This window comes from Musa acuminata, chromosome BXJ2-11 (assembly GCF_036884655.1).
Source record: "Musa acuminata AAA Group cultivar baxijiao chromosome BXJ2-11, Cavendish_Baxijiao_AAA, whole genome shotgun sequence".
NCBI classification, from domain to species: domain Eukaryota; kingdom Viridiplantae; phylum Streptophyta; class Magnoliopsida; order Zingiberales; family Musaceae; genus Musa; species Musa acuminata.
In genome coordinates this window covers 26,434,183-26,461,873 of record NC_088348.1, presented here as the reverse complement: position 1 = coordinate 26,461,873, position 27,691 = coordinate 26,434,183, and the positions used below count along the sequence as shown (strand labels likewise).

Sequence of the window (27,691 nt, the reverse complement as noted above, 5' to 3'; positions counted from 1 at the left end):
CACAAGACGAAGCTCTCCGATCGTCCTCCGCCTCTCTTTTCCCTCGGTCCACCGCAAGACCAGAAGAAGGGGAAGGTAAAATTTAAGGAGGAGAGGGCGTCGGGAGAGACGAAATTGAGGCGAAGAAAGAGGAACGCTCGGTCCCCCAAAACCCTGCAAACCCTAACCCTTGAATCGAAGGTGAGGACGGTGGATGGAGCTCGAGAACACGGTGAAGGAGGCCTTGAACGCCCTCTACCACCACCCCGACGACGCCGTCCGCGGCCGCGCCGACCGCTGGCTCCAGGACTTCCAGCACACCATCGACGCCTGGCAGGTAACGCCACGGCCTTCCGCTTCTACTCTGGTTCTTGTTATCTCCGGAATTTCGTACCCATTTGTCAATGATCCTCCCGTTTTAGCTAGAATCTTGTCGAGGATGGTTGCCACTCGCTAATCTAATAGTGTGAAGGGTTTGGGATTACAGCACGATTATTCCAATGTTGGTATTTTCTGTGAAATCCGTGGTAGTTTAATGAGGAAATAGAACCACACAGACGCTTTGTGGTCCCTCAAGTTGGGTCTCGATTTGCATTTCCTATCATAGATTCCTCCATCCGCCATGTGTTAGTGAGCTCGCTAAAGATAACTGTTTCATTTGAGGATGTTGTCGCTTCAATTCGATTCGTATCAAAAGCCAATGCCTGTCAGAGACAGGTACATCCAGTCATGCCAAAAATTAAATAATCCACTTTTCTTATTTTTTTTCTTGTTCATTTGGTGTTTGTGTCCACAGTCAATAGGCAGGAGTTCAAGTCCTGTAAGCGTCAAGCACACATGTTATGTAATACTTGAATGGAAGGAGCAATTTAAAAAAAAAAAAAGAACTTTAATTCTTCAAAGTAAGAGTCATACATACCTTATATATATTTACATCATCTTTTAGATGTATTAATCATTTCATGTATCTAATAGCTGAAGGCACTGTAGGTCCTACTAGAAATTGCTAAATGATAATTAAACAAGGATACATTTTAAAGTTCACAGATAAAAGGGATTGCTTATACTTAAAGTCCACAAACTGTTGTAATAGCAATAGTTTGAGAAACCATTTGAAGAGGCTAATGAGAACTTTGAAGACAACAAGCAAGTCCACACATTGAATCATGTGGTTACATTGTTGCTTCATATTTCACATTTCTTGTGAGGGTTAAATGGTAGACTTCATCGATGGAAACAGGCTAATTGCTATGTTCCTAATACCAACTATATATGATTTTGAAAGCTGAAGGTTACTAAAGAATCTAATTGTTTACATATATTTGATTAGCTTGACATAAAATTAATAGAGTACAAGTTATGGCTAAATTTTTTTTGAGAAGAATGGATATTTTATTTGTGATTTCATTATTGAGGGTCCGTGTTCTGGATGCAAAATGAATGGGAACTATGATATTTCGTCTCTTTCAAATGAAAATTGGTATTCTGAAGCATTTAACAGTCTGGACTTTTCGTTTTGTTGAATATATTGTTTATCATTTGTTTTCAGTAATTAGGTTAGAGAAGCAGATTTATTGTAGAAACCACAAAGTTCTAGGAGAAGCCATCTTTGACGGAATCTTCTCATTGGAAATGTGATGTCTTCTGTGTATGAGTTTTATTTGAATATCTTGTCCGCTCTATATAGTTGTGGTTCACTGGTTTAGCTTAAAGCAGCCCATAAGAACTGAATCAAACTTCTTCTATGGTTTCTCTCTTGATCCCATATAGGAACTGCTCTCAGCAGAAACTAATGCTTTGGACTCAAGTCTTATTCAGTGCTGTATGGCTTTGGCATGAAAGTCATGGTGCAACTTGAGTTGGAAACTAAGACAAGTCTAGTTAGCATCGGAGACGTCAAAAGGTGCTCAGGTGCTTGCCAAGACAGTTGGGTGAGTTTAGGCCCAAGTGCCTTGATGTATTACGGGTGAGGTCTAGGCACCATCCACGAGCACCTTAGTTGAGGCACTAGGCATCCCAGGTGCTTGCCGAGGCTGATCTGGGCGACCCAGATCTTCAACCTGATCCAAACCCAATTCTGTTGGCCCTTTCCCCCTAGCTGATCCAAATATAATCCCCCACACCTGACACCTGCACTATGCCCTATCATCTTTATTGCTGATTCTTTTGCCACTAGTCACGTCTCTTTCTATATAATGCATCTACTCTTCTCTTCTTACATCTTCTGTTTCTCTTCCTTCCTCTTCCTCTCTCCACTGCCAGAACACGTTGCTGCCATCCTCTCTGCATTCTTTCCTCTCCTTTTGTTGTCTCATGTTAGAACAGAGAACATAGAAGGCTATACATTGCTTGAGAAGAAGAGGTAAGTATTCTTTTTTTGTGTTATCTCTTGTTTGATCTCCCCATTTTTGGGGTGTTGCGAGCCAGCACCTTTGTTCACATGATGGTTGACCATGTATGACATGGCAGCTGCCATTTAAAAGGTGGGGGTCTTATATTATCTACATATTCGTTCCAAGAATAGGGTGTTTTTTGCACAAAAGAAATTCTTGAAAGGTGCAGCATCTAGTATGGGATATAATCTTAATAAGGCAAGTGATATAGAATGTGAAAAAATTGTTTGTTTCTTTTCTTTAAGAATAAAGGAATCTATTAGGCTGACTTTTCCAGTTCCTTTTTCCACTTATCCTGTTGCTCGTTTTCTTGTCATTGCTCTTCTATTTGTTCTATTCCTTTTGTTCTGGAAAGCTTATTACTCAGTGATTTCAATAGGCGCTCGGGCGAGGCGAGGCCCGAGCGCCTTGCTTCATTTCCAGGTGGCGCGCTTCAAAGAGCCCAGGCGTCGGACGCTTCGGGTGAGCGCCCGGGTTAAACCAGGCGACCGAACTAGCGTTTTAGGTGTGGTTCGGTCTTCAGTGCTTTAGTTGGTTCAATCGAACCAACTAAAGCATCGATATTAGCCTTCCTCTTGCGACTTCCCAACCCTAACCCTGCTCGTCGCTATCGTTGCTCGTTGCTACCGTTGCCACTATCGTCGCTCGCCACTTCCGCTCCTGCTATCGCTGCTTGTCACTATCGCTGCCGCTGCCACTATCACTGCTCGTTGCTCCCGTTGCCGTTGCCGCTGCCATTGTCATCGCTCGCCGCTCCCGCTTCCGCTGTTGCTTCTCGTTGCTACCGCTGTCGCTGCCGTTGCTCTCTGCTACCTCTTCTCACATCGACTCGATAGTATACTGTTAACAGTATACTAGTAACAATATTTTTTTATTTATTAGACTAATAATATATTATTTTGATTTTAATACTGCTAATTTTTATTTATTTGAAATTATTGTTATTTTTTAAATTTTGAGATTTTTGTTAATGTGATATTGTGATTTTGTAAGTTTTTTTAAAATTTAATATCATATTTTTATTTAAATAATTATATTTATTAATTATATTATATATTTTTATATTTTAGTGTTTCGTTTCGCTCGGGCGAGCGTCTAGCGCCTCTGGCGTTTTTGGACCTTAATGCTTTTTGACGCTTAGCGCTTTTTAAATCATTGTTATTACTACTGTTTTGACTTAACGACACGTGTAACTGCTTTATTTTCTTGTTGGCAATGCTATTTGTTCCTTTAAATTTCTCCTGATTTCTTATAGCATCAGACTTATGTCTGCCAATCTGTAATCCAGGAACATTAGAATTGCAGGTTTCTGCTACATCTGCATTTAATTAAATGTATTTAAAATTTTTTGAGAGTTGATCAAATTCTTTGCTTTGAGCCCTGGGCTTTTCTATTTAAATTGGTGTTCCTATTTATACAATTTAGTAGACTCAGTTAAGAATGCAATAGGCATGGATGAGGGCCTTGGGAAATCTGTAAGTTCCACATCTTCATTTTTAAGAATGCCTGGATGCATAAGATGCAGAATTTGAACTACCCAATACATGGCAGTTCATAAGTCTTTGACACCATCCATGTGGATTGAGTGCAAGATGGGGCAATCTTTGGTGGGAGAGGCTAGGTGGGTCTCCTTTTCTGTAATTTGCTGGGTTCTACCCTATTTAACATGAAAGCTAGGCTTCATTTTCATTTTTATATATCTTCTGCTCGTTCCCAATCTTAAACAAGCAAAAGAAATGATAATGATAACTAGATTTAACACAAAGAATGTGTAGTAAAGATATCTATGTCTGTCTTTTAGGCTGAAGTTCATTAGAATGGCATGTGTTGGTCGGCAGCATATGTGCACTAACTGGTCGGTAGCACATATTTGTCCTAGGATGGTTTTAGAAAAACATATGCAAATTTTGGGAGTCTATGAGTTACTTGATACTGCAGCAAAGACTATAAATATCTTTGGGAAGAAGGGTCATATTTGTTCTATAAGATAATGGGAATCAGGGAAACATCTTGTAGATATTGTATGCAAATCTATGACCTTGTTGCAACATAGCATGTGTGCTTGACCAGAATACTTAATAAAATGAAGCCACTATAATGAAATGTGGCTAGGATAAAGCTGTTAAAAAATGACCATTATTTATTTTTTAATTACCTTTATTATCTTATAGTTTCTGATTTCATTTCAGATGTTTTAGGTTGATTTTATTTGTAGCAATACTTATTTAAGTTTTTGTGATTTTTTTTTTCAGGTCTCTGATAACTTACTTCATGATGCCAACAGCAACATGGAGACACTGATATTCTGTTCCCAGACTCTTAGAAGCAAGGTAATATTGTATGCTTTTATTCAAGAATAACTTATGGGGCTTAAAGGTGATCTACCCTTCCATTCTTGTGTTGCTAGATTGTTTACAATTCTTTCCACTGTTAGGTACAACGGGACTTTGAAGAGTTACCTTCAGAAGCCTTTCGTCCATTACGCGATTCATTATATGTGAGTTCCACATTTTAATAAATGTATGACATATTATAATGTTATTGGGCATATGCATGTGCTACCTAGTGAATTGAAGTTGCTGTGCTTGCCAGGCATTTTGGTTCACAGCTATATTTTCTAATTGTTGAGTCTTTTTGAATATGAATGCTTCAAGATTGTTGAACCTACTTCAGTTAGTTTATTAGGACCGATTTATCTTGTATACCTGTTCTCATACAATTAAATGAAGTCACTAGTTATAAGAAAAATAAAGTTGCTCTTCTATTTTGCAGTAGTAGAACTTTTGACTAAAGCAGCAATAGAATAAGAGAGAATTTAGTGTTCTGAATGTCTGTCTTTTCACATCCTATTTTTGGATTTGGTGATCTTGATTTCTTTGTCTACTATCAATGTTGACACTTAATTTTAATTACTGTCTGATGTGCATGATTATAAACCCTAAAATACTTTCTCTCAATCTACACCATCCATAAGTCCTGAATGGCTATTTATCACTAGCATCTGTGAGATTAAAAAAATAAATTCAAGCAAGGTTACACTTCATTTAAGAGGTTGGGAGGTTGCTATTATTTCACTAGTATAGTAGTACCCTAGAGCATGGTTTTGAATACAGCAGTATCCCAGCACTAATATACAGGTCTAATAGCTTACAAGTATGCCAATTGCGCTAGTTGCTGTTGAGATATTAAATAATTTTTTAACTTATTTAATGTTTGGAGTTATATTGTACATGGTTTGCTGTACCACCCGAGTCGGTATGGTACAGGCAGTATGTACTTGTCCAACTCACCATTGAGATGCGGCTTGCTCGAGTCCCTGTTGACATGCCTTGGCGTATTGTGTGTCGGTACATCGGTACAGGTCGATACGTACCATACCAACAAATCTTCAAGATGGGTCCGGTATCCGAAATGGCGAATCTTGATATTGTAGTGTACCGGTCAGTATGTACTAGTTTTGTAAGATTTTGCTACAAATATTAGTACTGCTATCTAAAACCTTGCTTTAGAACCTTCATGCCAACATATTAAGTTGTAGGTTGCACTCTGGTTTTACTAGTTCCATTGATGGAGACCAATAAATTAGTGTCACATGGATGTTTGTAAAGATTTCTGGTTTCATGAATGAAATATGCTTCCAAACAAGTAGCATTCCCTTTTGTGTTATATTTGATCTTAGTTTTCCGTAATTGAATCTCATCCAACCATGCAACCTATTTGTACAGTGTTTTTGAACTTTTGAGATATGCTGTGGGAACAACTTTATCTTTTCTTAAACTAAGATATGATTTCATGTTTGAAATGTACTTGATGGTTGCTTGTTGGTCCCCTTTCAGACTGGTAAATACAAGGCAATACAAGCTGGTACATCCAGTTTTTAAAACCTTAGTCTCAGTATGCAAAATTAGTCATTTGAGCTAATACTTCTGATATGGTCTTAAGTCTTAACACCATTGATATTTTGAACAATTTTAGTTTCATGTTGAGTGTTATATAATGAGAAAAGATCTCTTGTAATTGATATTTTATTAGCTTATACCGTGTTGTAGAGTTATTATAGTGGAAGCTGATTGTAGGGCAATAAGTATACATAATGAGCTTGTTAATTTAGTTTACTTGATGTTGACCATTGGTTGATATTGGAGAGTACTGTACTTTAAATTTGCTTTCCACATAAATCACTCAAGCGACAAGTGGGCATAAGAATCTTCACTGACTCTAAATCGATCATAGAATTTTTAATTTTTGACCTATTGCATCACTGACAAAGTGGGGTGGTCACTTTCTCACCTTTTTTTCCAAGTCATTTCGCTAGGTATTCTCTACATAGCTTTATATTTGGATTTGACTGTCTTAGAACTGGCAAATGCAGGCATTGCTTAAGAAACTTGATACGGGCCCCCCTAAAGTCAGAACTCAGGTAATTTTGTGGATATTTGTTGCCTCGGTTTTTGTCTTGTCTTTAGGTACAATATTAACTTTATCTTTATTTTAGATTTGCGTTGCTGTTGCTGCTTTGGCTGTGCATGTATCTGTCGAAGACTGGGGAGATGGTGGTATTGTAAATTGGTTAAGCAGTGAGATGAAATCTCATCCTGAGTATATGAGAAGTTTCCTAGAGTTGCTGACTGTCTTGCCTCAGGTATATCTTTTTGAAGTTTCAACCTTCTTCATATGTGCTGAAAATAACATAACAGGACATCAGGACCATAAAACTGAAAATAGAATAAAGAAAGTAGTTCTGGCAGAAGCTATGCTGCATAGTGCCTCTTTGCACACAGCTTCTTGTAGATTTGTTTGTACTGGTTATTCTGGTGACAATGTGCTATTCTCCTCTCTTTGTGCCTTGTAACCTTGGCTATCATTCTTGGAACTGAAATTAATTTGGTCATAAATTACTACCTTGTAAACCTTTTCCTGAACATTCTGGAATTTCGTAGCTTCATTTGGACACTGTTGAATTTATAAATCTTGAGATAATTACCTAAGAGTTAGATATTGCCATCTGTCATCATACGTAAATGCCTTACATGGTTAATGGAAATAGGATTTTGAATATCTATCTTAAATTGATGGCTGTAAAAATGTGAATTTTCAATTTTCTGCTTGATTATTAGTAAAATTAATCTTTTCTGGAATCAATCAGATTTATAGAGATGATAATCATTATAAATAACTTTGAGGAGCTAAGAAGTTTATATACCAAATGGGCCAACTAAATATGGTATACTTTCTTTTGGACTTTATTATGGCAAATTTCTCTGTGTGGGCATCCTTGGTTTGGCTGATATACACTCATATAGAGAGGCAAATTTTGGTAAAAGGCAGCCTAATTTAAGCTTAGTTTCACAATTCTTTTTTGTCAATCAAATGTGTAATGATAGCTGTGGTACCATAGCTTGGCAATTTGCATAGATAGATAAAATTTTGTATGCTAAGCAAATAAAGATTTATCTCCTGTCTTTGACTGGCTGTAAGGTGAGAAATTTGATCTTTTCTAGACTCTGAAAATTTGCATAAATTTTCAGTCAGGGTTAGATGGATTTGAATAAGACCTGTAAGAATAAAATTAGAATTCGAACATAGGGTCCAATATTGGTTGTCTAGACATGAGGATAAAGAAAAGAATAATATCCTGGAGGAGAAGGAAATACAGGTATAGGAAAATTGAACTTGTTTATTTTGGTTGACTTAACAAAATCATGAAGCTGTGGGGGAACTAAGTCACTAACTAGAGCATGCATTTTATTTGCCCAATTGCCTAATTTTTGACCTTCAATGTCATTACCTAAAAGGTAGAAGATTTTTTGTTCTCTTGGGAGAAAAAGAGCACTAGTTCTTTTTTCTTGTTATTCTGCATATATTTCCTTTTCAATGCCAAAAGACAGAACAAGATTTTGTCCAATTACTTTCCCAGCAATGCACAGAGCATAAATGAGAATACAGGAGTTCTACTGAAGCTCATATCTTCATGCAGTGTACAGTATAAGTCTTTTATAAACATGAAAATTTGTAGAAATTGACTAGAAATATTACCTTACCACCATGGATTGACATGGTGGAGAAAATATGAAGGTTTCATATGCTAGCTCCTGAATCCTGCTATAATTGTTGCTAGGTCTTATGCGGTTATCAATGGAAATAGATTCATTGATCATTATGATGGCCTTTGTACACTTCATTTATCAATGATATGTATTTCTAGTTTAAGCTATTTTGTTTTCAAGTGCTTTGGCATATTTAGGTTATCATAGCAGGTGATTTTCTATTTCCTTGAAAATGGTAATTGGTGGATTCATCTGGATTTGCTGTGATTTGATATGTGGTGTTAACAGGATTGGTATTGTGGGCAATCAAGAAATCTAGGATCGGGTTTGCAGGATGATTGTATAGTATCATGTATCATTGAAAACTATAATACAAAATGCAAGAATCAAAAGCATAAAAATATAATAATAATTAAAAAAGTGAAAAAGGATCTTATATATGAAAAGTTTTCATGTTCTTACATGTAACATTTATAAATTGATTGAAATATACAATTGAGAAACATATAATTTACCAAGTCTTGAACTTTCCTACTGACAAAAAGTTTTCCCTTCTCCTTTCTAATTTCTATTGATTCTCTATTTTGCCCCACTTTTTCTCCCTCTTCTCTCTATCTCTCTTTTACAATATGTATCTCTGTTGAGACCAGACAAATAAATAATGATGTTGATTAATGAGAGTGATGCTGTTATCCATGAGGAAATTTCTATTCCTGCCCCCTCTCTTTGTTCCTTTTCTTTGTTGTCTTCTTTGGCTGTTGCGGTTTTTTCTTCTTTTCTTTGTTGCTGCTGTCAACTTTACTGACTCGCCCTCTTTCACCCCTTCTGTTAGGTTTCAGCATCAGCCAAATTTGGCTGTTGTATTTATGTTTATATTTTCTACCCCCCTCTCTCTTCGTCAAATCTATTGATTCACCCTCTTTAACATTGGCATCATGTCACCATGCAGACTCACCAGGTTCTATTCAATATCACCTTTTCTGCCTTAGTTGGAACTTTCTTGTGCCCCCTGGTTGCAATTTTCTTTTGTTCTTTGTCCAAACAGGATGGTCTGAGCCGACTGGCCATGGTTATTGGCATCATGCCATTATGCAGAGTGAAGATTAATTATGTTCTAGACTTCTACATTAGCCAGGCATGTTCTTTCATATTTTGTCTAACCACACCAATTTCTAGTTTCTGGGTGTGCCCTCTCATAATCCTATCCTGTATTTAAGATAGTGCTCTCTTAAGGCAACATGTTTTTGAGCTGAAAATGTTCTACACTTAATCCTATTTTGCATTTAACATAGTGTCCTCTCATAATCCTATCTTGCATTTTTCCTAACTATGTTCTAGACTTCTACATGAGCCAGGCATGTTCTTTCGTATTTTGTCTAACTGCACCAATTTCTTTTTGTGGGTGTGCCCTCTCATAATCCTATCTTGCATTTAATATAGTGCTCTCTTAAGTCTTCAACATGTTTTTGAGCTGAAAATGTCAGGAATTAAGAAACCCACTGAACAATAAAATCCGTGTAGTATGTTGCTTTATGTAAATCTGAATATTGCAAACTAGAGTTAAGTTTTTGTTGACTTGAATATTGCAACAGAACTAGCAATTTTGAGACCATGAGCCTTCATATCACATAGGGTTGCTTCTTTGCAACTTGGATGATCAGGTTTCGAGTCATGGGAACAGCAAAAGCTGACCTTTCCTAAGCTCTGTATTAGCACGAGTTCCATGCACGCCACCCTTTTCTTAATCTAACATTCTAACAATTTTGAGCAGACAGTCCAGCACACTTGCATTGAAATAACTCTTCAACATTGTCTTTTGATTCCAGTAGTTGCTGGTTCTGCTTATCTTTAAATTGTTCGTATATGACTTCTGAGTGCTATTTCTTTCATTTACTTCCAAGAGTCTTTGATTCCTTGTATCTTTTCTCTGCAGGAAGCTCATAGCTATAAGATAGCCGCTCGTCCCGAAAGGCGGCGTCAGTTTGAGAAGGAACTTATTTCATCAGCTGAAGTTGCTCTCAGTCTCTTGACTGCTTGTTTGGGTTTTGATAATTTCAAAGAGGAGGTAGATGATGCTTAATCACAGTTGATTGTTTTTTGCAGTGCACTACAAATAGTCCGTCTTTCGTGCAGTTAAAATAGATCTTTTATAGATATTATGATTCAATCAGACAGATTATCGTTACTAGTTGATGGATTTAACTAGTTTATTCACATTCTTTTGATTTTGATTTTGTTCTTTTCTGGTTTTTGAAGAATACAGCTGGCCCAGCCAACGATTGACAGAATTTTCTTATTTGCCTTCTACCAATTGGTTTTCACTGTCCTCAATCGTGTTTAGTACTTGAATCTAGGTTCATTCACTCTAGGACCATTTTCAACTAGGCTAGTTAAGGTTGGATGTTATTTGTTGGATAAATGTTCTTAGTTATTATTAGTCATTGTTGATTCTCATTGTGGACTTTCTGATTAAATCACTTAAATAACTGTTTGTTCATAACTCTGGAAGTAAATTTAGGGTTTATAATCTCTTTAAAAGGTCTTACAGCTGTATTTTCTTGACAATGGTTGGATGGATACTTATTTCAATACGATCAACCATGAAAATTTCTCTTTAGTTTTGATGCCGAGATGGGTGTAAGCACCATAAAAAACGGTGACTTCCATTCATCAATTTCTGTCTGTTATAATCTGTACTTACTCTATTATCTTTTTTTTCCCTTTATGCATTGGTCTTCTTTCGTACTAGTTCTTGCTTGCATCATAAGTTTTGACTTTCGCTATATTTCTAATTACAGAATAATGCTTCAAGTTTCCTTCGCTTGATCTTATGCTTGTCTGACATGCTAATTTAATATCATTGATCAAATATTCATATTCATCTAGCAAAAACTTTTTGAGTTCCTTTTCTTAGTTAATGAGTTATAACAATTTGGACCTGGAGCAAAATTTTGAGCTGGTATGCACTTGATTTCTAAGTCCTTTAACATGATTTATGTTCTCTGTAGTCTGTACCCTCTCTCAGTGATTACATATTGAGCCCAATGTTCTTGTTTAAGCTTGACCCACTTGCGGTCTGTCTGAATAAAGTTCTTAGTTTTACCCTGTTTGCTTTGATGTTGTTATATACTGTTAGAGTAAAAATTATGTTGTTGCAATTACTGGAAAATGATTGTATAGAACCCGCAAAAAACTCATGAGAGCTAAATGTGGTCAGCTAGGTTATCACTGTTAAGAATGTTGACTGTGTGAATTTTATAATGGTACTACCCAACATTATTCTCTGACAGGTTCTGGAGGGTTTTGCTTCATGGCTTCGCTTGAGCCGTGGGTATGAATATTGTAATTGGAATATATGAAACTTTTCTTTTTGAAACTCTATAGGCTATTTGAAAAGAATTTGAGTTTTGTTTAATTTTGAGGAAGCCTCTATCATGCTTATTGTTTAGAAACTTCTGACATGGTCTCTTTTAGGATTCCTGCCTCGACACTTGCTTCCCATCCTCTAGTGCATGCAGCTTTATCGAGCTTAAGTTCAGAGCAACTTTTGGAGGCAGCTGTAAATGGTATGTAAAAGAACCATTTTAACATACTTATAATAAATAGATATGTAGTTGATTGATTAATCGAGATCTTTGACATGTTGACTTTATCTGTTTTCTGGAGTTTATATGTGCATAAATAACCAACCAGAAGTTGGCTCGATATAGGACTCTCATAAGTGTATGACATATATTCTTGTTAACCCATGGGACCTCTTAAAATTGAACTGAATGTGTATCTGCAGAAACGTCATCTCTTTTTCTTAAATACTGGTTTAAATGGGTTTGTATCGATATGGGATGCAGCTGGTATGGCACATACTAATTAGTAGCTCTGTATGGACTGAAACGACAATCCTTTAAATTGTAAAGTTATTTTAATGTTGCTTTGTTTTTTTATTCTACCCAGAACATGTTAGTAATAGGGAGCTAGTCTGTGAAGTTGTTCGACTTCAGTGGTTATACACATATTTAGAATTTAAAAACCACCAAATGGATGTTGTTCAACCATGTGCAACATAAAACAGTTCTGCACCTGTTGGTTTGGGGGGTTTATCTTCATGGATTAAGGTAATATTGAAAAAAAGAGGGTCCATGAAAGACTTGAATGATTGTGTTGAGAAACATGAAATCATTTAGGATGATCGTCTTGCAGTTATAGTGAACTTTGCTTTTATTGCATTCTTTTGACAATTTTATGTATCCTATGCAGTGATATCAGAATTGATACACTTCACTGTATCTGGAGGTTCCGGTGATCTGTCTGCACAAATGCCACTAATTCATGTTCTCGTGCCTCATGTAATGAGTCTGAAGGAGCAACTTGGAGATTCTTCAAAGGTATAGATGCTGCCTCCTCTTTTTGATTGTCTTAAATTTCTTTATGAAATTGGTTACTGGAACCTGTTAAATTGAAGTTGCTATATGTGAATTTTATCACTTACGTCAATATATACTTCTTATTCTTGATCTCGTTGAAAGATGTTTAGATTCTGGAATAAATATTCTTGAAAGTAATTATTAGCTTATTAAATGAGCTGTTTCTGACAGCTTTTTTTTATAGAAAGCAATCTATATATACTGATGCAAGGAACCCCACAAGGTTTATACAGCATTCTAGGCTTTCTATGAAACTTGGTATGTATCGGCATACCGATACTGGTCCAGGTCTGGAGCAGTAGGTCTGGTGCCCGAGATTGTATTCCTTGGGCTCTACTATAACCCATCACTGACAAGATGATGACATACATGTGGGTAATCTTGGGGAGGAAAGACTAATCCCATCATCTTGTGGCTATCCTCATTAGAACCAATTGGTGAGAGTGCTATTCTGCCTACCCAAATCAATCAAGTGGTAGCACTTATAGGTTGAGCAACGGGAAGGAAGTTGTGGATGTTGAAACGCCATCAACCATCGTTACAAAACAAGAGATGTCACCCATGATGACCTCCACTATGCTCAACCAAATTGCATAGGCTCTTAAAAGGGGCTGACCATACTATACTAGGAGGACCACCTTTTGCACTGACATACACATTGCAATTACCAGCGCAACAATTGCCCGTACTATTGTCCTAGCTGCAAATACATGCAATTTAGGAGTGGGTCAACATATTCTACATCTCCAATGGTGATTACTAAGCATCTGCAATGCTTCTGGTGGATGCTTACATTCTCCTGCTGCTATCAATAACACTAGCTCCTTCTTGGTGATATTAACAGCCACAATATGACTTATATTGGAGTTGCTTCTGTGCATAATTGTTGCCTTCCCAGTTGATTTGCATGAGCAGTCAACTGCTCCATTCAGTGTAATTACAATCCTTTGCCTGGTTGATAACAGTACATGCGTAAGCTTTGGCTTTATGCAGCAGATTGCCAAAATCAACTTCCCGAAGTTAAGCAATGAACCTGATTGAATGAATATTTTCTGTTGCAATTCTTTTTTTGTGACACTACACAAAAAACAGGTGTTTGCTTCTATGCATCTGGAGAATGCAGGAGTTCATTAACACTGCAACTTGGTTGGAAGATGGTGCATATGGTAACCCAGAGGGTAACGATGATATGGTATTAGGAGGTATTCAAGAAGCATGGCGATATGGTCTTTAATATTTCATAGTTCAATTGGTTGGAAGATGGGCTGGATCTGTAGCGGTCAGAAATGTTAGTTGCTTTGAGAGTTTCAAAGAACTACTTTCCTATTTGATGCCAACAGACACAAACATTGTATAATGTTGTGCGGGAAAGGTCTCAATAGAGGTGCATTGTGGGTTGGATGGCCCAGGTTTGATGTGATGTCGTGATCTTATAGAGCTGGGCATGACCATGTGCTACAATGTTGTTATGGGTCATGGTCTGCAGCATGAACCGGGTATGTGCTACGATGTTGTTTTTGGGAAATGTTAACAGGATTAGAAATTTTAATTCCCTTTTTTTTTATAGCTTTCCATTTTGTTTGTTATGAATCTGATAAGATCCAACATTTTGTCTAGTCCTTTTGTCTTGTAGGCAAATAATTTACATTACCCCACTCCTAACCAAACAATCTTTAAATAATCAGGAACATGTTTACATGACAGACCTTAATTAAATTTCTTGAGTTCACTATTGGGCTATTTTTTCTACTTCTATATTCTTTTATAGAGAGATATAGTTACATGACTGCTGGTTTGTGCTCTTTCATGGCCATCATGCCTAATCAGTTTCTCATGTACCATGTTATGAATTAGTGGAAGCCACTAATTCATGGTTGTTTAAAAAACTTGAAGGGCAAGGTTTGAAATTAGTTTGTTCATCTCATTGCATAAGCCTATAGGAGTAAAATACCTACTCTAAATGAACTAGGACCCAATATTGGTGCACTGTGTTCTTTTTCTTGTTTGTTTGTAGGGGTCCACACTTTATGTGGCCCAAATTGCAATATGAACAATATTGCATAGAAAGTGGGATATAGTTAACATGAGAACGCTGAAATTTTACCATCATGCACTTATGGTAATTTAAAAGAAAAAATTGAATTGAACAAAGTAACTACACTAAAATATATGAAAGGGCATGCTCCAACCTTTACAACATGAAAGGAACTGGATTCAAAGCCTATTCTGAGTTTGCAGGTTGATGCTAATGAAACAGATGTAAACAGTAAAGATAAAGATCTAGTCCTTAGTAACTATTGACTTTGTTCCTCTTGGTATCATGTTTTCTTCAGAATTTTATGCATTTTGTTTTCTTGATGTTCAAGATACTACACAATCTTGGCTACCTCTTTGATCTTGTCAAAATTAATGGTCAGGATGAAGAAGATGTGAAGGCCATTGCTCGCTTGTTTGCAGACATGGGGGATTCCTATGTAGAGTTGATTGCAACTGGTACAATTGCAATTTGTTGAATTTTTTTATTATGTTCAACTCAGTAATTTCTTGTTGGAACTTGGAAGTTTTGGTTGTTTCTTCCATCCGCTTGACACTGATATTTTTTTGCAGGTTCTGATGATTCAATGCTTATCATACAAGCACTGCTTGAAGTTGCTTCACACCCTGAATATGACATTTCATCAATGACATATAACTTCTGGCACAACCTCCAGACTATCTTGACCAGAAGGTAACTGTATATAATAGTCACTTAAATCTGGTATTTCTGTTTAATCAGGAAATAGTTGCATAAACTATAAACATTCCAGGGAATCATACTTGACATATGGATCTGAGGGTTCAATCGAGGCAGAAAGGAATAGGAGGTTACATGTTTTCCGTGCACCATTTGAGATGCTGGTTTCTCTTGTATGTACAGCTGAATTATATCAAGTGCTATATAGATGTTATTGGATAATTCTTAACAACTAATGAACTATACCTTCATTCGGTTTCAGCTTGATTTCTTTGTTTCACTTTTCCTGATAATTCTGCTTACTCGACTCTAAAACATTTTTTGCCAGGTAAGTTTTCGAGTTGAATATCCAAAAGACTATGAGGAACTGTCAGAAGAGGACCATAAGGATTTTAAGCATACTAGATATGGTAAAAATGGACTTCTTTTTTAAAGCTCTCTTTTTAGTTCTTGTTTTACTTGTTTGAATATATGAATACTCTCTATTGTGCAGCATTTTGTTTAGATCAGTGTCTGCCATACCGAATCGTACCGCCCGGTACGGGCGGTACATACCGGTCCAACAGGCCAACGGTACGCGGACCGCCCGGTACCGGTCCGCACTGTAGTAGTGCTACAGTGCTCGGTACACCTGGGTGTACCGCTCGGTACACCGTACCGTACCGGTACCGAGCCCAGGTCGAAATACCGGTACGGTACGGTATTGCGAACCTTGGTTTAGATGTCTGATGATCATTTTTGTTGTCACTTCTAGACCCACTAACAACAGTTTTATGTATGTTTAGTTGTGTCAGAAGTGCATATTAATCTAATAAAATGCATATTGGTATAATATAGTGAACTAGTTAGGTTTGTTGTTGTCAAAAATACAATTAGTCTTTTCATTGTGGAAGTCAATATATTTCTTTAGGCATGGTTTCTTGCTAATTATGCCTGTCATCCAGCACTTTTGTGAAGTAATGAATTTTCTTTTCTTTTTGGTAGCTGTTAATGATGTATTAATTGATGCGACAACCATTCTAGGCGGTGAACAAACACTTAAGATTCTCTCCATGAAGCTATTTCAGGTGAGACTTCTTTGTTTCTAAATGACTATTTATGTTTTTTAGATGTTTATTTTATAGTGATTGTTTACTCTTATTTTTTATAGTGAATGTTTACTCTTTATTTTTAGGGAGGGGGAGGGAGAGAGAGAGAGGGAGATTTCTGTTAAAACACATTTTATTATAAGACTCAAGGCAAGAGTAGTAGACAAAAGATACCAAAGAATGCATTATTTAGTTTAAGTGAATAATGGTCAACATTGAGAATTGCTTCTAGAGTGTGCTGTTATAAACTTATATATCATAAGTTTATGGAAAATTTTATGAAAAATGTAATTGATGTGGATACTGGTCTTTACTATTAGCTTATACAATTGTTTTCATTGGGTGATTTTAGTTATTTGCATCAACTAATTACATGGGGCAACAAGATCCTTTTTCAGTCAAAGCTTTGGCTGTTATTCCACTGCTGTGTAGAGCAGGTATCACCAGCAAGTTGAAATCAAAGAAAACTTTTCCTGCTTAAGTTCTTAACATCCTAATCAGCATCTGGTGGGGTTGAGTGGCATCTTTGGTCACAATGCTTGGTGCTCTTTTACTTCTGTTGTTACATCTGGTGAGGTATATTGGGGGTGTGCTGGGGGTGCCACAGGTCCCAGACATTGGTGAACTAAGTTATGTTGCTGATTGGATATGGTGATTTTGGTTATATGCAAGAGCATTGTCTTGCTGCCGCAATTCCCTATGCTGGTTGGAGCACTTTGCTAAACCCTGTGGTGCATATATTGATGGCAGCACAAAATTGACGAGTGAAAGAAAATGAGTAGGGAAGGCAGTGGATTGATTTGACAAGGGTGATAGAATGCTCCATGTTGGTTACAGGACATTGGCATTGTCGTGTGTATGATGTGTGTCATGGTTATGACATGATTACAAAAGGAAGAGAGTGGGATAGAATAGAAAAGGGTTATTTCCTTATGGTCTGCAGGTTGACAAAGGATGGCTTAAAATTGGGTATGCCAAGTCATTACCTAGATACGAGGGCATTGATGTTGATATCCAATTGGCTTGCGTGTGTCTCATGCTGCACAGCTCAGGACACATGGTAAAGGCAATTCATAATCTGTGTCAAAATCAATTCTATTATAGTGTTTGGTGCTGATTGATTTTTTTTTGTTGACTTAAGCCTTTAATCCAACTTTTTTCTGTCACATCATAGGCTGTTGGAAATCACAGACATGGAGAGAGCTTCAAATGGCAGCCTGTTGAGGCTGCACTATTCTGTATACAAGCAGTGGCTAAGACTGTTTCAACTCAAGAAGCAGAAGTATTGCCCCAGGTAGATTTATCAATTTGGGTCATATCTGAATCATTGTTGCTAAACAATTCTAGTTTTAATACGTTGTCAGTTCACAAGAACAGTCCATTAAGTAAAAGGCACCAGATTTGTCTACACGAGAGCCATTTTCTTTTGTATTGGTGTCTACTTCTGCTAATTTAAACAAACTGATAAGCTGAATTTCTCTAGTTGTTTGTTCCTTTTCTTAATTAGCAAGTTCGATAAACATTTTAGTTCTTTTCCTTGATGCATGGTATTGATTTTCTACTTGATATTGGGACTGGTGGGAATCAATTATCCAGCAATGCACCATCATGTCCTAAATTTCTTCAGGGACTGAGTCCCTTGGACTACAGGGATAGTTGCATGCATCTTGTGGAGTCAAATGATCTAGTCTCTGTAGAGTATATAACTTTATTGTTCAGTCAGTCTAAAATGGCTGCAGTTTTGGTGATCTCCAGGATGTAAATAGAATTTCTGAAGAAATTCTGTTATTTGTTGTACTTAATAATCTTTAAATGTTATGGACTCTGGGATATCGGATGCTTCTATTGGTGAGAAATCTAAAATTGTGTAAGTGGATTGTGCAGTGGGGATCTCGATAAAAATTTTCTGGAAGCTAACGAGTTTTGGGTGGCTTAAAAAAAATTGTCATACTGCTGTATATAAGGATCCAAATGGTGGTCCAATTCCAATTTCATAACCTATTGGAGTGGAGTGGTACCTGTATACCGGGATGGTTTTACCAACATATACCATCTTGCATCACTGAATAAATTAAGAAAATAGAAATAAATTGTATGTATGTACCAGTTTCAAGCTATACTCTTCAATACTGTCATTCAGTTGGACTGGTAAATATCAATCGGTAAATATTGGTCCAGCAGTATTCAAATTCTTTGTTGTTTATACATTTGTGTGGTGTATATGCTTGTAATTATTAATGAGAAGTTTCTCTCACAGTATGCGCCAAACAGACCCTGATCTTTAATAATTGCTAAACATATCCTCTTTTGGATCCTTAAAATAGTGATGATTTGATCCAACAATCAAGCACTATTTCTTTCATCATCATGTGTCAGTCAACTCTAATCTGATTATCTGAGGCATTGTCTTTTTAAACTCGTATCTGCACTATGGCAGTCAAAATATGATGTTGGGAATAGGAAATAAGGATGTAATGCATGAACTATCATGGATAGTTCGGTAAATGTTGCAGCTATGGTTATTTAAAGTTAAAAAAATTGAAGATTTTTGTTCCATGGGTTCCACCTACTCTTAGTAGAAGTTTCTGAAGTTCAGGTCAGTTTTTATTTTAAATATTAATGGATGGCTGTTACCTCACCATGATCTGAACCCAGCACTTGGGCACCATCTTGACATGGATTAGAACTTGGTTGCTTTTTTTAGAAGAAAGGGAGAAACTAACCATTAGGTCATGTCTTGGTGCACCTTTGGTTTTATAGTTGCACAATGTCTGAAGTTCAATCTCATATCTGTGTCATCACTATGATCTTAATAATGTGATATCTATGCAGTATTACAAAGTTCTTGAACTTGGTGAGATATTGATCACCCCTTGAATAGTTGATAGTTACAGAATAGTCATTTTAAAGGTTGTTTTACAGAATTAACTAATGTGACAACTTGGTTCCTTGTGATTTAGCAAACTGAGTCAGGCTCGATATTCCTGTAACAAGGAGGAGATATGCCATAATGTCCCAACTATTTGGGGTCAGAAGCTACATGGATCTTTTGCCACTATTGAGCTCTGCACAAAGAAATCTCCTTAGTTAAATTAAGAGCATCCTGTAGCAAGGAGACTATGGTTTTAAAATTAAGGTGTTCCTTATGTTTAATATTTAGTGATTTGAAGAACTTTTATTGCCTAAAGAGTTTACTGTGTTAGTTCTCATTAAATGAATAAAGTGACTTCTTCCCTAGAGTTGTTTGCTTGCTGTAGTTGCTTCTAGTGTTACTTTGGCATTTCAGTTTGGTTTAATTTACATTTATTTGTGCAGATAAGATTAGCCCTTGGCAAATTGATCTCAGGTTCTGTTTGTTCCTTTGGTGTAGTATAGTTGTCACATTTAATAAACTTCATTCTATAAAAGGGTGGTTCAAGCAGTAAGAAATTCTTGCTCAATTAGGCATTTTGTGGACTTTGGGGCTGAAATGATAATTCCAAAAGTTCCAAAACAACTTCATACCATTATTCTCACCGAGGAAGCTCCAGTGACTCTTGAACTTTTTGGTTATGATGGGGTCTATGTTGAATTAAGCATCTTAACTTGAGTTACTCCCTAGGGCCTAGAAAAGCTTGGGGCTACTTAGATATGTTTGCTTAGCTAAATTTTTTATGCACATATGAGTTTGCCTTTTAGTTTATAGAAGTACACAATGCATACATGTAAAATAGAAAGAAATTGTCCAGTGTACATGGTTATAACCAGGGTCTGCCGTACCGCCCGGTACGGGCGGTACATACCGGTCCGACAGGTTTTCGGTACGCGGACCGACTGTTACCTGTCCGAGGCACTGTAGCAATGTAGCACTGTACTGTAGCACCGTAGCAGTGCTACAGTACTCGATACACCAAGGTGTACCGCTCGGTATACCGTACCGTACCGGTACCGAGCCCAGGTCGAAATACCGGTATGGTACGGTATTGCGAACCTTGGTTATAACTATTACTTCCACATCGTTGCACTGTGTTGTATTTGTGAGTTCAATTGATGTAACAAACTACTAGATATCATTAGGATTTGGTGAAATGGAAATGTTCATGTTCATTTGTTTGAAGTAAAGATGTAGTAGGTTTCTGAAAAGAGCATGGGATCGATAAGAACTGTAAACAATAGTAACTCAAAAGAATGGGATGATTCTCATTAAGTTTGTAGCTTGTGGCCTAGAGCTATCATGTAGGCTTTGTCCACTGCTTGAGCATTAGGGTTGATCGATCACTTGTTGTATAGGATATTTGACAACCAAGCCCTGTTGTGTAAAAATATAATTTGCCGCTTCTGTGCTTATATAATTGATAGCCCGGGGGAAGTGTACTCTGTACTGTAATATCATTTTATTTATAATTAGATATCCAGTAGAAGTATTTGCCATTAGTTTACAAGTAATAATTTATGGGGTTTTTGATGGAATGTGCTTGCTTAGATCTTATATGTATTCTGCAGATTATGGCGTTACTTCCAAAACTTCCTTATGAACCTTACTTGTTACAAACAGGTACTTTTCAACATTGTTGTACACATTCATTAATGTTCTCAGGTAAAACTTGTTTCATACGTGTGCAAGACTACGAGTATCAGTAATTGAGCTCAAGTTTTTTGAAATTCCCCAGTTTGTTCTACCATTGGAGCATATTCAAAATGGATTGATGCTGCTCCGGTTGAACTTTCAATCTTGCCACCACTAGTTGATATTCTTACCAAGAGCATGAGTGCATCAGAAGACTCTGCAGCAGCTGCTGCAGTTGCATTTAAGTATATATGTGAAGGTACATAGCTATAACTGCACAAGTTCTTGGCTACTCTTTTGACGTTGATTTTGAATGCTACTGATGAAGGTTACAATCTTATCAGTTCACTGAAATATTATGAAGGTTCCAACTATTCATAGAATTTTCTTAGTATTATTGTCCATCCTCAAAAAAAAAAAAAATCTTAGGTCCTATTTTGCACAACATAGCCTGTGCTCATCAAATTTTGATGCTGTTGTTAAAGACCGATATATTTTTGTTGACCTGATTATTAGATTGACTTGTTTTAAGTTACCATGATAGCATTTGAAGTCTCACTTTATGTAACCTACCAGGCTGGATTTAAGCAAACAAGCCATAGCCTTTCCCATACCTAAATTGGTGCTACATTTTAAAATGGTCCAATAATGTGTTTCTTTTCAATCATATTGCTCAAGTTTAGTCCCATCCTCCTCTTATCTATTGGGGTCTTGGCTTTGAGTAGGGATGTCAGTTATACCTGTGGGGACCCACCCCTGAATGGCTGGGGATAGAGGGCATTTTATATTACTCGTGCAAATACGGAGTGGGGACGAGTATAGCACTCTCCACTTCGTACCCGTACCCAGCCCATTAATACATGGGCTGAGATGCTAGGCCCAAACACTAGGCGGGCCAGACTTTTATTATTCAAAGTAGATTGGGTGAACCTTGATTGAATCAATTATGATTCAATCAAGAACCATTTGGCTCAATGGAATCAAATGAAAGATTTCATCGTTCAACGGTAACAACTCCTCTCCGTGGTCCTATGCACTGCACACACCCAATCCCGTGTTGCGGTGGCTGTTTTTCTTAATTGATTGAATTAATTAGGAGGATACGGAGAACTTGCGGGTTCCTTGCCCCTAATGGGGATTCCCAATATCCACCCTCGCCCTGCCTAAATAGGGAATGGGGTAGGGATGGGGGATGAGACGGGCATGGGGATGCAGGAAGCATTCCCTGCCCTGCCCCTCCCCGCACTGTTGACTTCCCTAGCCTCTTGAGTGCTATACTTGTTTATGATAAATTGAATGTTCTTTTATGTTTCTCTATTTGTTCTGAATGATGATTCCTTATTTTATTCCTTTAATGCTGGTTTGACTGCTTTCTCTTGTTTAGATTGCAGCAGGAAATTTCTTGGAGCACTGGATGGTCTTTTCCATATTTATCATATAGCCATTAGTGGAGAAGGGGGATATAAAGTGTCTTCTGATGATTCAATGCATTTGGTTGAAGCATTGAGGTTGTTCTGTTTTCAATAGTGTAGTCATCATTGTAGTTCAGGATTCTGTTGGTGCTTACGAAAATATATTGCAGTGTGGTCATCAAGGAACTTCCACCTGAGCATGCCAAGAAGGCTTTGGAGCTAGTTTGCCTGCCAATTGTTACTCCATTACAAGTAAGCACTGACTTTATAATGTGTTGACAAGTATTTGAAACATTTCACTTTTCTAATCCATTTGCTTTTCTGAAAAAAATCAGGAGTTTACGAATCAAGGTGGAGGATCTATACAGGAAACACCTGCAAGTCAGCTGACGATTCATATTGACCGTCTTGCATGCATTTTCAGGTAGTGGTTAAATTTTTTTTAAATTGATGGTCATATAGTTTTGGAGGTTGATTATATAACTGCAAGTGCACTTTCAGGAATGTTAGTCTTCCAGAAATTGTAGCAGAAGCAGTCAACAGGTTCTGGCCAATTTTCAAAACTATCTTTGATCAGTAAGGATCAGATACCCTCCTGAGGCTATAATACTTATGATCTATACGTGTACCATATCTGTAGAAATCAATTCTCATCTTTTTCTGATGTAGTCGTGGCTGGGACATGCGAACAATGGAGTCTCTATGCCGTGCCTGTAAATATGCTGTAAGTATGTTGTATATTTTTTTATTATGGGAAAGGTCCTTCAAGTTGGTTTCTGAAGCAGCCATTCATTAGTATGATTGGATTGTCTGGCAACATATTGGAAGGTCACTATCTACTAGTATAGTATTATAGTGACATTGCACCGATGCATAGATTTTTAAGCCTGTTGCTACTGGCATACATCTGTTTGGCATCTCAAATTGACCTAAACTAAGTAGTCCATTTGCTTTTGTTGTCAGGCTATGATGATCAATAATTGGACTTTGGAGACATCATTACCCTTTCTACTAGTTTAGTTTGTTCTGTTAGGCTATAGGGACCAATATAGATGATTGCAATCTCATGGCCGGTTGGTGAGGTCACTGTTGTTTGATGTATGTTCCTTCTCCCTCCTTGCTGTAGGCTGTTAACTATTGGAGGAAATTGGTGGATGGTTGACAGCTATATTTATATTCATATAACTAAAAACATCATTGCATTGCCATAACCACATGATTGTCATATATGGCTAGAGTGATCGTGCTATAAATCAAGATTGGTCTTGTACTGTTTCACATTTGGTTTGCAAGATTCCATATGAATCATGTGATTATTCAATATTTTTTAGATACTCAGGGATGTGGTGAATTAAGCAAAACTAACATCGGCCAACTTGTAGTTGCTCATATTGCTCATGGATTATAGTGAACATATTGACATGATCAAGTTATGGGTCCTGGTATGTTGTTTATCACTGGTGATTCTTATGAGCATGTACTATGGTGATGATAGTGTATGCATTAACTCTAAGCATAATGATTGTGATTGAACACTTAAATTTGTACTCTAAAGATGGTGAGTTAATAGGGTAGGTTAGTATGGCACTTTTAAACTGTATAACTTTTGTTGCCATGGTTTACATAATTTGTGCTTATAATATTAAATTACAGAGAAATTTCATGCGTATTCCTCGAGAAGTGAGAAATAACAGAGATCCCTTTGGATCTTGATTTCACATTAATATTCTTTTTAAGCTCCACAACTAACAATTTTACCCTACAGTTTGGCTCTATTTGTGAATTCTTCTCACACCATTGTTAAATGGTTTAGGTTAAGGCAACCTTATTAAATTCTTAGAAAACAAAACACCCTAGCCCATTCCATGACACTTTTTCCATCTCTCTCCTCATTATCCTTCTCCCTCCTGGGTCCTAAACCCAACTTGTGAATTGTTCCCTCTCCCCTAGCTCCCTGCCCAAATTCATTCTAATCTTTTCATACCTCCATCTTCTCCTCTAACCCGTTCTTTTCCCTCCCACCCAGTCTCTGACCTGAAGTGACTCTTCCATCTCCTCTTCGTCCTCATAACTCAATTCATTTTCCTACCACCCAAGTTACTGTTGCCCACATGCACCTACCTTTATGCACCGCGACAGGTGTTGAGGAAGATCTGAAAGATTGATAAGAGTTGTTAGCTGATCGAATATAGTTCTAATATTGCTTTATAATAGTTATCTGCAATCTGGAATATTCTAGGCTGTAGTAAGGGTTCAGTACATGGAATGCCAACGAACTTGGTTCTTGGTTGATTGGCAACAAGTTTTGGCTATGATATCCTCTTTTCTTCATGTTGATAAACATGAAGGAGACGAAGTTGTTAGCTGATTGAATATAGTTCTAATATTGCTTTATTATAGTTATCTGCAATCTGGAATATTCTAGGCTGTAGTAAGGGTTCAGTACATGGTATGCCAACGATCTTGGTTCTTGGTTGTGGTATAGAATTAGTTGGTTCATTATATTTCATATTGAATTACAGTAATAGCAGATCACAAATTATGAATTTATTGGTTTGTTTTATTGTTTAGTGCTTTTGTTATTTAGCTTTTCCTAAAGGACTTTATAGTAGGAATGTATATGAATATTATTTGATTACATTTTTAAAATTGAATAATGTTGATAATTTAGAATCTTGAATTTGACTTTTCAGAGTTCGTACTACAGCAATCCAGTTTGTAATGTTACTACATGGGACCGTATCTGTGTTTGACTTTGTAATATTAAAAACTGAGACAAGCATTTTTGTCTAAAGAAATGAAGGCCTGCAGACTTGGACATTGAATCAATACTCTCTTTTCCGTCTGCCTGTTTCTGTTTGAAGTTCAATTAGTAAAGTGATATTTTGTTTTCTAAATTGGTTGACCTGTTGGTATCTATTTATATTAAATAAATTGGTTGGATGTTGGTTTATCTTTTCCATGTCGATAATACTTTAATTAGATATGGGTTGAGCAATATGGCCCAATTGGAACCCTTCCACTCAAACCTTCGCCTATACGTGCATTAAGAATGGCTCTAATTTTGCTGTTGTATGAATTTAACATTGCATGCATTTTCCATTTACCATTTACTAATCTTTTATTCTCTTAAAAGCTTGCTGATTCCACATCTGTTTTTGAATTATTTAGCTGTTGTATGAATTTAAACGTTGCATGAATTTTCCATTTACCATTTACTAATATTTTATTCTCTTAAAATCTTGCTGATTCCACATCTGTTTTTGAATTATTTAATTTGCTTTACTTCTATATTTTTGTTTGTCTGCCTATGGATCAACTGCATATTAATATTCTTTGTAATTTACATCGTGTTAGAGTTAGTAATTGCGACTTTTACTGATTTAAAGGTGAGAACCTGTGGAAGATTCATGGGAGTTACCATAGGCTCAATGCTCGAGGAGATTCAAGTCTTGTATCTGCAGCATAATCAACCTTGCTTCCTTTATCTGTCAAGTGAAGTTATAAAGGTATGGTATTTGTGCATGTCAGTACTACCTTTTAATATCATTTTTCATGTTATTATTATTGATGGATTTCCTGAATGGCAGATGTTTGGATCAGATCCCTCTTGTGCCGACTACCTTAGAAATTTGATCGAGTCACTTTTCAGTCATACAACAAAGCTTCTTACAACTATTCAAGTACTAAATTTTCTTGATTCCCTTGTGTTACATACTCTTGCAAGGTGACATGTTTTTATACCTCTAATTAATATAACCACTAAGATTTCCCTTGCTTCCTTGTAATGCAGGATTTTACTGCGAGACCAGACATAGCGGATGACTGTTTTCTGTTGGCTTCAAGATGCATTCGCTATTGCCCTGATTTGTTTGTGCTCTCTTCTATATTTCCATATCTAATTGACTGCTCGATGGTTGGGATTACTATACAGCACAGGTATCATGTGCATCCACATTTATTAGTGGACTTTTTTGTTTTGTTGGAGAGACCAATCTTCCTATTAACTTCTGTTTTGTCTCTTTTTCAGAGATGCTTGCAAGTCCTTATTGAACTTTCTATCTGATGTCTTTGACCTTGCAAATTCTTCGGCTGGAGAAAAGTACCAGTCCATAATAAATGGTACAATAATTCCTCGTGGTGCTACTCTTACCCGAATTTTGATTGCATCTCTAACCGGAGCACTTCCGTCTTCTCGATTAGAGGAGGTATATAGCACCACATGATTCTTTTGGAATGAAAATTTTTAATAGCAATTTTGCTAAATATGCTATTCTTCGGTGTATGTTGTTGCCACAGGTGACATACGTCCTGTTGTCGCTAACCAGGACATATGGTGTCAGGGTTTTGGTGTGGGCAAAGGAGAGTATCTCACTTATACCACACACTGCTCTCACGGAGGCTGAATCTTCTACCTTCCTTAAAGCTCTCTCTGATGCTGCATCGGGATCAGAGAGTTCTGCCCTCACAGAAACACTCGAGGAGCTTTCGGATGTTTGCCGACGCAGTAGGACGGTTCAAGATGTAGTTCAGGGAGCTCTGAGGCCCCTCGACTTGAAGTTTACAGCTGTATCTTAGATTTTTGGAAGAGAGGCTGATTCAGAATCCGGTGTGTTATTCTTCGACTGATCCAAACCTCGAGGAATAAGGTAATCTTTGCTCCTTTGGGCTTGTGTGATTGTGGTGATAGAATTTTGACTTTGTTGTGTTGAGTATGAACAAGCAAGATTTTCTCATTATTCAAATTGCTACGACAACTAAGAGTTATCTCCTTATGTTTTAATTTTTCAAGGAGTAGCTCATTTAGCTATAGCTGGTCGTGCAGTTCTTGTATACCTGAATGTATTCCGTGTATATGTCCCTATTTATTGTCCTTGGGTCTTATTTTCTTTCACGGTGAGGAAATAGCTGATGCCTTTTACCAGTCAATTTAGAGAGTATATGAACCCTGGTACGTTTAATCAAGTTTGTCATTTGGTGTGGCAAGTGTACATTTGATGGTGAATTATGTTTTTTACATGTGCTGTTACACACCTCTCATCCATGTGTAGATGAAAGAGTAAATCATCTT

General features: G+C 37.0%; 1 protein-coding gene across 1 annotated transcript; it reads left to right on the top strand.

Annotated features, from left to right (window-relative positions):
* Positions 1 to 27,514, top strand: LOC135626497 (transportin MOS14-like). The gene is made up of 27 exons (XM_065131848.1): positions 1 to 316; positions 4,625 to 4,702; positions 4,807 to 4,869; positions 6,745 to 6,792; positions 6,868 to 7,014; positions 10,353 to 10,484; positions 11,710 to 11,750; positions 11,894 to 11,985; positions 12,674 to 12,801; positions 15,258 to 15,333; positions 15,448 to 15,568; positions 15,648 to 15,747; positions 15,903 to 15,984; positions 16,559 to 16,641; positions 17,837 to 17,956; positions 21,145 to 21,196; positions 21,312 to 21,467; positions 22,593 to 22,716; positions 22,791 to 22,872; positions 22,956 to 23,044; positions 23,122 to 23,196; positions 23,290 to 23,344; positions 26,010 to 26,129; positions 26,211 to 26,303; positions 26,414 to 26,559; positions 26,651 to 26,828; positions 26,920 to 27,514. The coding sequence occupies exons 1-27, from the start codon at positions 194 to 196 to the stop codon at positions 27,196 to 27,198; spliced, it is 2,883 nt and encodes a 960-aa protein (XP_064987920.1). The 5' UTR covers positions 1 to 193; the 3' UTR covers positions 27,199 to 27,514.
* The last annotated feature ends 177 nt before the right edge of the window (positions 27,515 to 27,691 follow it).

Coding starts and splice junctions, on each gene's coding strand:
- LOC135626497 (XM_065131848.1), top strand. CDS start 194: ATGGAGCTCGAGAACACGGTGAAGGAGGCCTTGAACGCCCTCTACCAC. Junction 11,986..12,673: donor TTTGGAGGCAGCTGTAAATG/GTATGTAAAAGA, acceptor TATCCTATGCAG/TGATATCAGAATTGATACAC. Junction 22,717..22,790: donor CATTTGGTTGAAGCATTGAG/GTTGTTCTGTTT, acceptor AATATATTGCAG/TGTGGTCATCAAGGAACTTC.